This window comes from Meles meles, chromosome 13 (assembly GCF_922984935.1).
Source record: "Meles meles chromosome 13, mMelMel3.1 paternal haplotype, whole genome shotgun sequence".
Taxonomy (NCBI): domain Eukaryota; kingdom Metazoa; phylum Chordata; class Mammalia; order Carnivora; family Mustelidae; genus Meles; species Meles meles.
The window spans coordinates 60,522,874-60,535,003 of NC_060078.1; the positions used below are offsets into that span (position 1 = coordinate 60,522,874).

Sequence of the window (12,130 nt, forward strand, 5' to 3'; positions counted from 1 at the left end):
TGTAGTTTCCTCTCAGAGGATACCTCTAGAATGTCACTGTAAGAAAGTTAGGTGTGAATATTTCATAAGTAAAATAAAGGTGACATAGTAAGTATTTTAGCTGATAGATATGCACCAGCAGGCATATGTGTGCTCAGGGATCTCTGAGCAATTAATTTTATCAATTATTTATCTTGGACCATAAAAAGATACAAAACAGTTAAGAAAAGAGGATCAGCTTTTCTTAGCAATTTTCATTAAATATAGTTGGCTTCTTCTTTTTTTTTTTTTTTGCAGCTTTGAAATTCATTAATATATTATAAACATAATGACCTCTAAGTATTATACTAAGTGCTTCAAGAAATTTTTGTCATTCTGGCTATTAAGAAGACTTTAAAATTTCTTTCAAATTCAGTTAAAGGAAGCAAACATCAGGCAGTTTTGTTTGGCTATATAAAAATGAATAAATGAAAGCATAATGTTATTCTTCTCAGATATGTTTTTATTTTCACTGTATAGAAAAATCGAAGCCTTTCATAACTTACTTTATACTTTTGAAATAAACTCTTTATTGTTTAAAAAAAACAAAAAAGTATATAGTTATATGGGATTCCAAGTCCATCATTTTGTTAAGCATGTCAGGACCAGCCTTAGATATAGAGCAGTTGCTCACATGGGAGAATTTTAGGGTAGCTAGGAATATTCCACTACCCCTCTTGGGAAAATAAAAGAAGAGAAAAGAAAAAAACAAAACAAAACAAAAAAAGAAAAGAAAAGAAGGTCCTCCAAATTGGAACTCTTGGCCTGAAATCTCTTATCACAGGGATTCACTCCCATAGTGATAAAGGTTTTCTTCCCTGTTAAAATACACTTTGCTCATATTTGGACTATAAATAATAGTAAACCTTTATCAGACATTGGTAGTTCACAGATTCTTTTTTTGAAGGCAAGAAGAAGAAGTAGATGGGCAGATTTGGGCAGATGCATGTGAAATGCCAAAGATAAGTGTAGGCTCCTGCTTGGCGGTGGCAGTAAATAGCAAGATCTGTTACATTAGTTATAAAGAAAGAAAACAAGATCATTGAAAAGATGGCCTTTTGGCCTTTTAAAGGGATATGTGAAGGGATGGCTAAGGAATAATCTAGGATCCAGTATTAATTTTATTACTCTTTCCACTATCTGTTCAATCACAGGAACCCATTCCTATTCTTTTCAGTATCCTTCAGAGTTGAGACCATATTTCTTTGTCTTAAGCCACATTTGTCATCTTAGCTTGATAAAGCCCCATGAAATTCAAAGTATTTGTCCACCCCATGAAGACCTCCACTAATAGTCCCTTGACTTTTCTCTGGCTGCTTCTACTTTTAAACGTTGCCTTTCTTCTTGTGTTAGCGTCCTCCCCAACTTTTTTAAAAATTTAATCTATGATCACTTTCTCATCTTCTCTCAGATTGTTTTACTAACCCTACTGTGTCAATAAAGTCTTTCTGTCATACCTTTCCCCAGATGCTGGCTTTTAAAGTTTCTTCCATTTCCTCCAACCAATAAATAAATAAATAAATAAGTAGATATAGTTCTGTAGTGAAACTTCAGGTTTAAATTCTACTCCATTGTTGTATTTTGTATCTACATGAATTTGACAGTTCATGACATGTACTCTTTTCGTTTTCTGTCTTGAATAATATTGAATGCGCTCTTTCTGCTCAGTAATGGTAACTCTTAAAAGTGTAATAAAAGATCACTTGGGGAAGTCCATTTTCTTAATCAGCAGATCACATTTTATGATAACATTCTAAATTTAATATTTAGCATTTATCATGTACTCACGTTCTCAGAGGTACTAGGCATTTCACATAGAAGTGGTCCCTGTTGTCAGAAGCTTCTATCATAAAAGGTTTTGACTTACAACACAGATCTAGACTGAAAAACTGATTTTTAACACTTTTTTTGTAGCACCTTTAACTTGAAAGAAATTTAGATACGTTAGCCAGGCATGAGATCAGAGGCTTAATATGGTTTCTCTTTTCTTGGGATGTAGAGATAAGTTTCATTATGTATGAAGAAAATCCTGGGGTGCCTGTATTCAATTACCAAAGATTAAAAGGGGAGACAGGAATCTATGAGGGATGGCGGGCCCTGGGAGACAATAAAGTAGGTAAGAGTGTAGGCTCTGAGTTAGACTTAGATTCAAATTCCAGGTCTACTCACTGGCTATGTGACCTTGAACAAGCTACCTAATCTCCATGACATTTGATTTATTTACCTGCAATACAAATGTAGTGATTCTTACCTCATGAAAGGATGTTGGAATTGAAATTACCAAGTTACATTTATTAACCAGACTTAAAATTTCTTCATGCAAAATCTGTTGTTTGCTTGCAGTGTGTTTACACAGGATAAGATTGTTCAAGGAAGTGTACTTGTAACCTAGAATTATCTAATAATGTGTCTTGTTTGCCCTTTATGTTGGCATATCATGTTTCTTGCTCCTATTAGCTCCCTTTTAAAAACTGTTACTTTAGCTTCTCCATTGTAGATTTCACAGAACTGAAAGCCAGTTACCTTCCTGATAGGAAATTTTCTCAACTAATTTTCAAGGTGTATAATAGGAAGAGGGTAGGGGAGAAGCACTCCTGGAGACACTGAACAATTAATTATATTGTAATGGAGCTATAGAGGGAGGAGTGGATGACTGGCCCAGAGAAAACATGATTTCTCTGGTGCCAGGATTACACTCAGAGGCATTTCTGCCTATCTCCACTTTGCAAGGCACGGTGCCAGTGAGAACAGCAGTTAGTACACCCATAGAGGGGTTTACTAGCTTCCACACCGTGTTTGGTGAGTTCTTAACTTCAGGATGAGGAATTAAATTTTTTACCCAGCAGGAAGTGATTGCCATTTACTGATTTTTTTTTGTAGCAAAGATCTAGCTTGGGATATGAGTATTCCAGAGATGTGCTGTCATAAGGAAGGAGATGCTAACAAATGTTGCTCACTGGGATCCAGCAAAGGCAGTAAAACGCATGTATGTATGTGCATAGCCAGGAACACACCTGTGAGAGAATGTCAAGCCTTAGACTTGAGAGCACAGTGCTCTTAGGCATTTTCGTCTTCTATACCTGCTGCTGGACACTCCTGTGTTCCCTTTGTTTTCTGTCGAAATGAACTGAATTGCTGCTTTTAAAGCATAGCTGTGCTGATCATGAGCAGCCTGGGTGCCTGAGCTGCCACTCCACCCTACCCCATGTAAATTCAGACTAGAAAAAATGATCTCTGTAACAGAGACATTCTCACTGCCCACGATCCTAGGCTCCACTGACACAGGCACAGACTTACTCAGTGGGGGAAAAAACAAAACAAAACAAAAAAAACTGGGGGCATGTGCCCAGTTCAGAGATAGTAGTTTTCATCACCAATAAAACTTTCAAAAGATAAGACCAATACATCTATGTGTTACAGAGGTCTGAAAGGCGAGTTGATAAGTTCTGATTATACTCTGTTTGTTGACCTTATAACATTATACTCTGATGGCTATACTGCAAATCACCATGTTGATAGTCAGTATTGACCTAGTTCCTTAGAATCTAGAAAGTTATTCCTTGCCGTGGGACTCCTGAAATCAGGCTTGGCTTTGTGCCTTTCCAGGCTAGTCATAGATATCATATGGAATGGTAACTGTGAAAACACTTTGAAGAACTGTGAAGCTCCTTGTAAATGTATAATATTGTGATTTTTTTATTGGGAAATATTTGTTTTTTAGGGGACAGTATTTATTCAAAAACAAACCTCCTGATGGGAATGCTCCTCCCAACTCTTTTTACAGAGCACTTTATCCTAAAATTATACAAGACATTGAGGTAAGAATCTATATTTGAGTATTTGCCAGATAAAGTTATTTTTGGTAAATAGGGCAGGTAAAATACAGTAAATTGCCAGGCAAAAAATTTTAAAGCTTTTAAAGGTTGTTTACTGGTAGCTAAATGAGAGAGCAAAGATGGCATCTTCATGTAATAGCAGTGAGACTGTTAAAGTTGCACTTAGAATCTGATATTCAGATATCTTCTGAATTGAGCCTCCCTGGAAGTTCACTAGTAGAAATGGCCACTACATATGTATGAGGAGCACTGAGCACAGAACCTTATGTAGTTTATAGCTTGACCTCTGTTGCCCCTTTCCCACCAGTTTATCACTTAATTGAATGAGTTATATGTGGGAGAGCTCTAGAAAATAAATCTTTAATAACTTTGCAAATGGAAAAATGTTATGTAATTTTAAACAGTGGCTTTTTAAAAACATTTTTAGTTTGCCTTAAGGTCTGTGTATTTAATAGAGTGAAGCATTGAACATTAGTCATTGGTTGCCATGAAAGTCAGATAAGAACTTAGTCCTGGTCCTTTCCTAATTACTTCCTCTTTACCATTCCTTCCCTCAGACAATAGAATCTAATTGGAGATGTGGAAGACATAGTTTACAGAGAATCCACTGCCGAAGTGAAACAAGCAAAGGGGTTTACTGTTTACAGTATGATGATCAAAAGATAGTAAGCGGCCTTCGAGACAACACTATCAAGGTGAGGTCTGTTTAGTTATGGGAAGGTGGGTGAATGAACAAGGGTGTCCACATTAATAAGGCAATTTGAACATCATATCTAAGCATTATTTCCAGAAAGTAAATGAGAGTTTTAGGTTGTTTCCAGTCCCAAAGCCTGAATAATTTCCTTAAAGGACAGTTACTTGCTTCCTGCCAGAAGCATGTACAAATAGATAGTCCTAGGGTTAAATTCTCTTCTTAAAGTGCATTGAATGTGCTATTGCTCCTTTGGGCCTCACATAATTATAGCCTACCCCTGTTCCTTAATGAAAAGGATAAAGTCTGCATTAGTATCGAAGCCACACATATATATAGTACTTAGCTATACCTATAGAAAAGAATGCATTCTACATTGCTCTGGGCTTTGATTCTTTCAGGGAATCAAACACATAATAGAGCCAACAAGTCTCAGCAGCACCCCATTATCACATTGATCAAAAGGGTCTTGTTTGCCATCCTAGATCTGGGATAAAAGCACGTTGGAATGCAAGCGAATTCTCACAGGCCACACGGGTTCTGTCCTGTGTCTCCAGTATGATGAGAGGGTGATCATAACTGGATCATCGGATTCCACAGTCAGGTAGAAAATTTCAAATGGTCTTTCAAACTCTGGAAAATCAGATCTGCTCTGTTATTTGTCATAGATAGTAATTTTGTATATAGCTGCATGAACATAGTTCTGAAACTTCCTAACTAAGGAGGAATAAGCCATCAACTCTCCACATCATTGTGTCCACCTAGAAACTTTTGATTTAGAAATGATTAAGGCAAGTTTACATTTGTGCACACTGAAGAAAACTACATATTCTGTTTTAATTTGGGGGAATCATCCATTACAGAAACTTGGTAAACTTTGCATTCTTTACAAAAACCAGCTCACAGAGGAATGATGTGAATGGAATAAAGCCTCCTTTCAGGTGGTTATAACTGTGGTATAGGCATGTATTATCTCCTTTAAAATGTGTACAGGTGAGCAATGCTCTCTCTTTGCCAGCCCCTCCCCTGCTGTCCCTGCAGTTTTTAATTGCGAGCTTTACTCAGGGAGGGGCCTTCAATTTCCAGAGGCGTTAGTGATTTGATGACACAGCCATTATGCTGCTGGAGTCCAGTGTAGCTTGAGTGCTGGGTACCAGCAACACTGCTGGAAACCTCTGTTAGGAGTTTTGCCTTAAGCTAAAGGATTTAGCAAACATAATGCATCAAAAGTAACTTAAAAAAAAAAAAAGGAGAAAAGGCAGTTAACTGCATTGTTAGACTCTCTAAAGTTAAATGTTTACCACTGGAAATTATCCTCTGTGAAGAGAAAAGGCTGTTCCTGTTTCTTGTCTTTTGACTTAAAGGCATAGCAAACTCAGTTCTTATAGTTATCGACATTTAACATTTATTGATGCTGTGGAGTGCCTCAAGGAAGCTAAGCATTGTAGAGACTAACATCGTTTATAGGATAAGGGACAAAATGATTTTCTGAAAGATGGGGTTAAATTGGAAAAGGAAATAAAATGTGTTATGGTAATCAAAGTTAAATATATCATCACACAAAATTCTCAGGCTATCCAAACATCCCACACTCTGCTGCTGTAAGTCCCCCTTTATAATGGGATGGCTATTTTTGATCTCTACCCCCATTCAAGGCACAGAAATGGGGCCTTAAACTTAGAGTATAGTTCATCTTGCGCCTGGCCTGCGTATGATGAAATCAAAGATCCAGGGTAATTAGGCTCAAATCCATAGTACTAAGTCAGTCTGTTACAGAAGCTTCTTGGCCCATGTCAGTTCTTTTTCCTGAAGGCTACCCATGGTACACTAATGCTACTGTTATGGATCAGATTCCTCCTTCAAAATGTATCTCATTAAAGGTATCAGATTGAATGTCAGAAGTTTTATAATAATCTTGAAGTCTGGGCCCAGTTAGTAGGTGGTTACATCTTCATTCCTATCCCCCATAACTCACCTAGATTTCAAGTAGTTTGTCTTAAGGGTTTCACACTGGCAGCATCCTGTCCCTTCCTTTTCCTGCTCTCCTAGTCCAGCCCTCTGTCTATGACTTCCCCCATGGTCCATCAGAACTCTTCACCTCAGCTCAGTCTCAAAGCTGCTAATTATGAAAATGGGGCGGGATGGATGGGGAATGTGGTGGTCAAATAGGATTATAGCCAGGAGCACCATCGAAACCTCAGATAACCTTTTTAATGTTGTTTGTTTCAGAGTATGGGATGTAAACACAGGTGAAATGCTAAACACGTTGATTCACCATTGTGAAGCAGTTCTGCACTTGCGTTTCAATAATGGCATGATGGTGACGTGCTCCAAAGACCGTTCCATTGCTGTATGGGATATGGCCTCCCCAACTGACATCACCCTCCGGAGGGTGCTGGTCGGACACCGAGCTGCTGTCAATGTTGTAGATTTTGATGACAAGTACATCGTTTCTGCATCTGGAGATAGGACTATAAAGGTAATGAGGCATTTTTCAGTAAGTCCCCAACTTAGAGTAAGGGAGTTCATGTGAAAATCTGAACAAATAAAATTTCATATTTAAACATCAGTGTAGAGTAATTTAATATTCAGACACTAGTCTTTGTGTAAAAAGGCAATGAGTTAGACAAGCCATATGAAAATCTTAGGTATCTTATTCCTGTAAATAATGGTGAGTATGAGAAGGGCAGAGGTAAATTTAGCTTCAAGAAAATTTGGCTGCAAACGAGATTAGCCCCATAAGACTAAATCAGTTTGAGGAATTCTCATGTGATAGCAACCAACTATAAATTAGCCCTTTGTTGCTGTGAATTAAACTTGTCCATTTTTTCCCCTCTCTGTTTTTGATTTGGTGTGGTTTGAGAAGTTGTCTTCCCCCTATTGGCTCAGTGCTATTTTCTGCTTTCCCAAGACTCCAATTGCCATAGATCTTACTAGTAAAAGCACCAAATCAACTGCCAAATGCTATTTCTGTTTCAGGTATGGAACACAAGTACTTGTGAATTTGTGAGGACCTTAAATGGACACAAACGCGGCATTGCCTGTTTGCAGTACCGAGACAGACTGGTTGTGAGTGGCTCATCTGACAACACTATTAGGTAAGCAGCAGGTGCTCTTCTTACCCAGAAGGGATCATTGTTACCCTGCCTTTCACTGTTAGCGCACAGAAGTCTAGGTGTGTTATCTTCGAGTATGTTATGTTTCTAATGAAATGTATTTCTTTTATTTCCTTTTTTTTTTTTTTTTTTAAGTTTTGTACTTTTAAGTAATCTCTACCCCCAACATTTGGCTCCAACTTACAATCCTAAGATCAGGAGTCATCCCTGTCTCCAGCTGAACCAGCCAGGCACCCCAGATGTTCTTCCTTTCTGTAGCTTCTCATGGGTCAAAAGTTGGCCAAAAAAAAAAAAAAGTTTGCCCCAAGCTGAAAGCACAGCAAAGCCTTTTGTTGATGTGTTTTCTTCCTGTAATAGTTTTATTACCAGATAGACCTGTTTTAAAGGCACTGCTTGAATGAAGAAGTGGACAAGAATGATAAGTAGTTGGAGGTTGAAGGCCCTCCTCTTTAAATTCCTCCTGTGTACAGTTGAAAAGTGCTAATAAATAGCCAAAGGCCTTTTCTCTCTGCCAGTGTTCTTTAAAAAAAAAAAGAAGAAGAAGAAGAAGAAAAAAGAAAAGATTTGTTTCCGTACTATATATTGTGCACTTTTGTTTTCTTCGCATTACGTAATTATCCAGGGAGTTGCCAGTCTTTGAAATTATGAAGAATCCACAGATTGAAATACTTTTTGTTGTTTTCTCTTCACAAAGGTGAATGACAGAGATACAAATAGAATTTGGAAGATTTATCAATCCTCTCCCTTCCTTCAAAAAGTACTAAGGTGAAAAGGCCATTTAAAAAACAAAACTATTTTATCTAAGGAAATTGTCATTTCATTTGGTTCAGTCTGAAAGCATGCAATTTTAAGATTTTATTTAAGTAATCTCTATACCTAACATGGAGCTCACTAACTCATAACCCTGAGATCAGGAGTCTCACACTCTTCTGACAGCCAGCCAGGCACTGCCAGCTTTTTAAGTTAGTATATAAATGTTTTTGAGAACTTGCATTTTGTTTCCATTATAGAGAAAGACTGTCCTGGACAGTGGGTGAAAATAGAGTGTCCTTAGTAACAGAGGTGGACATGCTTTGTGAAGGCAGGATATCAGTGGCACTCTACATCTCATTCTTATTGGTGATTTCAGGAAGCATTACTTTTCTTGGCTTGGTCATTTACTTCACAGGCAACTGGGTACATTGAATTCATCCTTTTTATGCCTTGGAGACCCTGGTTACGGGATTATATAAAGCATTGTGCTTTGAAAATACATACTTCATTTGAACTTAAATAATACTTTTTTTTGCCTGAGTTATAAAGCAGAAAGGAAATAAATTACATTGAAAGCAATACATTTTTGAATGAATGTTGATTGATTTTATTTTGGGGGATTTTTTTAAGACACAAGAAGTATGTTATTACAATATTCCAAGCTTAGAAAAGAATACATGAAAATTCACGTGACTTAATTTTCTCTTCCAGATTATGGGACATAGAATGTGGTGCGTGTTTACGAGTATTAGAAGGCCATGAGGAACTGGTGCGCTGTATTCGATTTGATAACAAGAGGATAGTCAGTGGGGCCTATGATGGGTGAGTTTGCTAACAGGGTTTAAAAAAATGTACATCTTGATCCCTTCTCCCTGAGGATATTAAATATAGTATTAACCTGACTCTGAAACATTTGGATCTCACAGAAAGGATCTGATACAATATTTCTTGTGTCTAATCTATGTGTTCTCCTCTCCTTTGTTTACTTTTCTAAAATGTTCTTCCCAGTCATTTATTTGCACTTGTTTGTTCATGATTTTCATTAACATTTTAGTTATTTGGTTATGCATTTGTCTGTCTTACCCTATAAAACAAAGAACTGGGGAAACCCAGTATACCAGCATATGTGTGTAAAATAATGACTTAATAAAACTGAAGTATTGAAGGCAGTATCTTTGGGGCATAGTGTGATAGGCTCTTGAATTTGGATCTCTTTGAATAATTCCTAAAAGTGCAGCTCTCTTGTCTTCACTTCTCCTAGCATTTCAGTGACAAGTTTAGTAATCTTTATTTTCTTTGGTCTAATTTCCAGTGGTTTTAGAATCCATTCATGTTGTGAATGGATCCCATGTCCAGCACTGCTAAACATGTAGTAAACTCATACAAAAGTGTATTCACTTCTGAAGGTCTCTTTATCATTTCTTCTCGTCGGCGTGCCTGACATGGGGGGTAGAAGGCTGTAGTTCACATACTGACAGCTTTTTAAAAGCCAGAAACTACCTCAAAATATTAGCTTAGTTTAGGAGCTGGCTATAGTGGTGAAGACAACTCACGCAGCAGGAATAGACCGTTCCCTCTGCTTTAAGTCGGCCATCACTGTTCTACCCATGGGAAATTGTTCAGGGTATGAGGACATATTCCAGCTATGTCATATTTTCTCATTGCCCTGGTTTTGATCTGTTCCCATCTTCGTTGGATTTTGTCTGTTATTTACCTTGAGGAGACATGACCGTATGTTTGATTTTCAGAAGGGCTAAACTTTTCTTACTTAAATCAAAATATGAGAATTTGCTTGTATAAACTCCATAGTTCTTCAGTGGGTCCAGTTGTCTGGTACATGTTACGTGTGCCGTTCTTAGAATTAACCAGAAAGAAGATGCCTCAGAATTACAGGTTTCTAGGTCTAAGTAACCTCTTATATCATTAAGACGTCTAATGTATAAGATCTCTTCCCAGCCACAAAGTGTGGTGTAACTTTACCATTCACTATCTTCGGCTTGGTTAAAGCTAACCTATTTCTCGTGTTTAGGTTAAACCCATACATTTTTCCGTTAAGACCAATAGCCTCTATCCAAGAATGAATGCAAGAACCAAGTCTCCAAAACAAAAAAGTTTTTATATATTCCTGTGAACTGCATTTATCATATAAATCACATTCACCATACATATATATTGCCATGACTTTTTGCTATTCTTCCTGTGGTCCCTTAATTTTGCTTCTAATTAAGATTTTGTCCCCTTTTTGATCTTCAGAAAAATTAAAGTGTGGGATCTTGTAGCTGCTCTGGACCCCCGTGCTCCTGCAGGAACACTCTGTCTACGGACCCTTGTGGTAAGAGCCTCATTGTTTAGAGGGGGTTGGGGAACAGGAAGGAGAAAAAATTAAACATTGATGTGCTGTGGAATACAGATCTGGATTTGATACTTAGAAGCTCACAAAACCTACTACTAAGTGGAAAGGCAACCAATACATGACAATAAAATATGTTTATATAGCGCCTTTCATCCAAAAGTGCTTTAGAGACTATGTACAGAGAGGAGCGTGGCAGCTGTTTAACAGCTGCACAGCAACTCTACACCACAGTTTAGTACAGGAAGTGAGTAAGAATTCTGTATCCACCAGAAACGGTAGGGGGTACTTAGAGAAAGAGAGCATAATTACTCAAATTGGAACCTGTCCAGAAGCTGAGGACCTGCACACCTGTGCCTGCAAAAAGTGCCGTGGGAGCCTGTGGGAGCCCCCGGTCAGCCCCCTAGCTCTACAGCCTGTTCAAGGCATGCTGCCTCCAGCAACGTGAATCCCACGGCTTTTATTCTTCATATACCCCCTTGCCATGAACATCTTGACATTTGAAGAAAGCAGTGACTCAAAAGGAGGAAAGTCACCTTTGAAAGCACTAAATTCTTTATCATGGTGTTCACCAAACGCCCGGATGAGAAAATGGCCTAAGGTTAAAAGCTGTTGCCATTTGAAAAAGAAGATTAGGTGGGGCACCAGGGAGCACAACACAGGAAAAAGATGAGAGCTAGCATTTGAAGCCCAGTATTCTGAATCCTAACTTTCAACATTTGGTGGTCTCTGCTCTGGAGAATCGAGAGAGAGAGGCAGGCATTTCTTTGTCTTCCTTGTTGGATTTAAAGCTCATTCTTGCAGCACCAGACCTGCTTTATCTGCATGTTTCACACATATTTTTTTAAAATGTGTATTTTAATTCATTTACAATTAGTCTAAGTGAGGTATAATTTATATACGGCAGAAGTTACCCTTTTTCAGTGTATTTTTTCTGAATTTTGCAGTGTGTAAAACACCTCAACTGAGATCTAGAACATTTCCACCACCCCAAAAATGATGCCCCTTCATATGAATCCCCTCGTCCCCCACCCCAGCAACTATTCATCTGATCTCTTCCCAGTGCTCCTGCTGCCTCACGAATGTCCTGTAAAGTAAATCATACAGTGTGTAGCTTTCCGAGGTTCGTTCATGTTGCTGCCTGTGTTCGTGCTCTGTTCTTTTGTACTGCTGAGTAGTAGTCCACAGTGTGGATGAGCCAGTTTGTTTATTTGCTCACCAGCCGAAGGACATTTGGAACGCTTCCAGTTTGGGGTGATGCTGAAAACATTGCCTTCTAGATCTTTGTGTATACATACTGTTTTCCTTCCTCTAAGGTAAATACCTAGGAGTGCAGTTTCTGGATCCTATGATAAATGTGTATTTA

General features: G+C 38.1%; 1 protein-coding gene across 4 annotated transcripts in view; it reads left to right on the forward strand.

Moving 5' to 3' along the window:
* Positions 1-12,130, forward strand: part of BTRC (beta-transducin repeat containing E3 ubiquitin protein ligase) — a 181,898-nt gene that overhangs the window by 159,211 nt on the left and 10,557 nt on the right. For all 4 annotated transcript variants that reach the window (XM_046027159.1, XM_046027160.1, XM_046027162.1 and 1 more), the window contains 7 exons: positions 3,740-3,836; positions 4,412-4,549; positions 5,031-5,149; positions 6,775-7,024; positions 7,525-7,643; positions 9,126-9,236; positions 10,668-10,746. In XM_046027159.1, the coding sequence (XP_045883115.1) occupies positions 3,740-3,836; positions 4,412-4,549; positions 5,031-5,149; positions 6,775-7,024; positions 7,525-7,643; positions 9,126-9,236; positions 10,668-10,746 (913 nt within the window). The remainder of the gene's footprint in view (positions 1-3,739; positions 3,837-4,411; positions 4,550-5,030; positions 5,150-6,774; positions 7,025-7,524; positions 7,644-9,125; positions 9,237-10,667; positions 10,747-12,130) is intronic.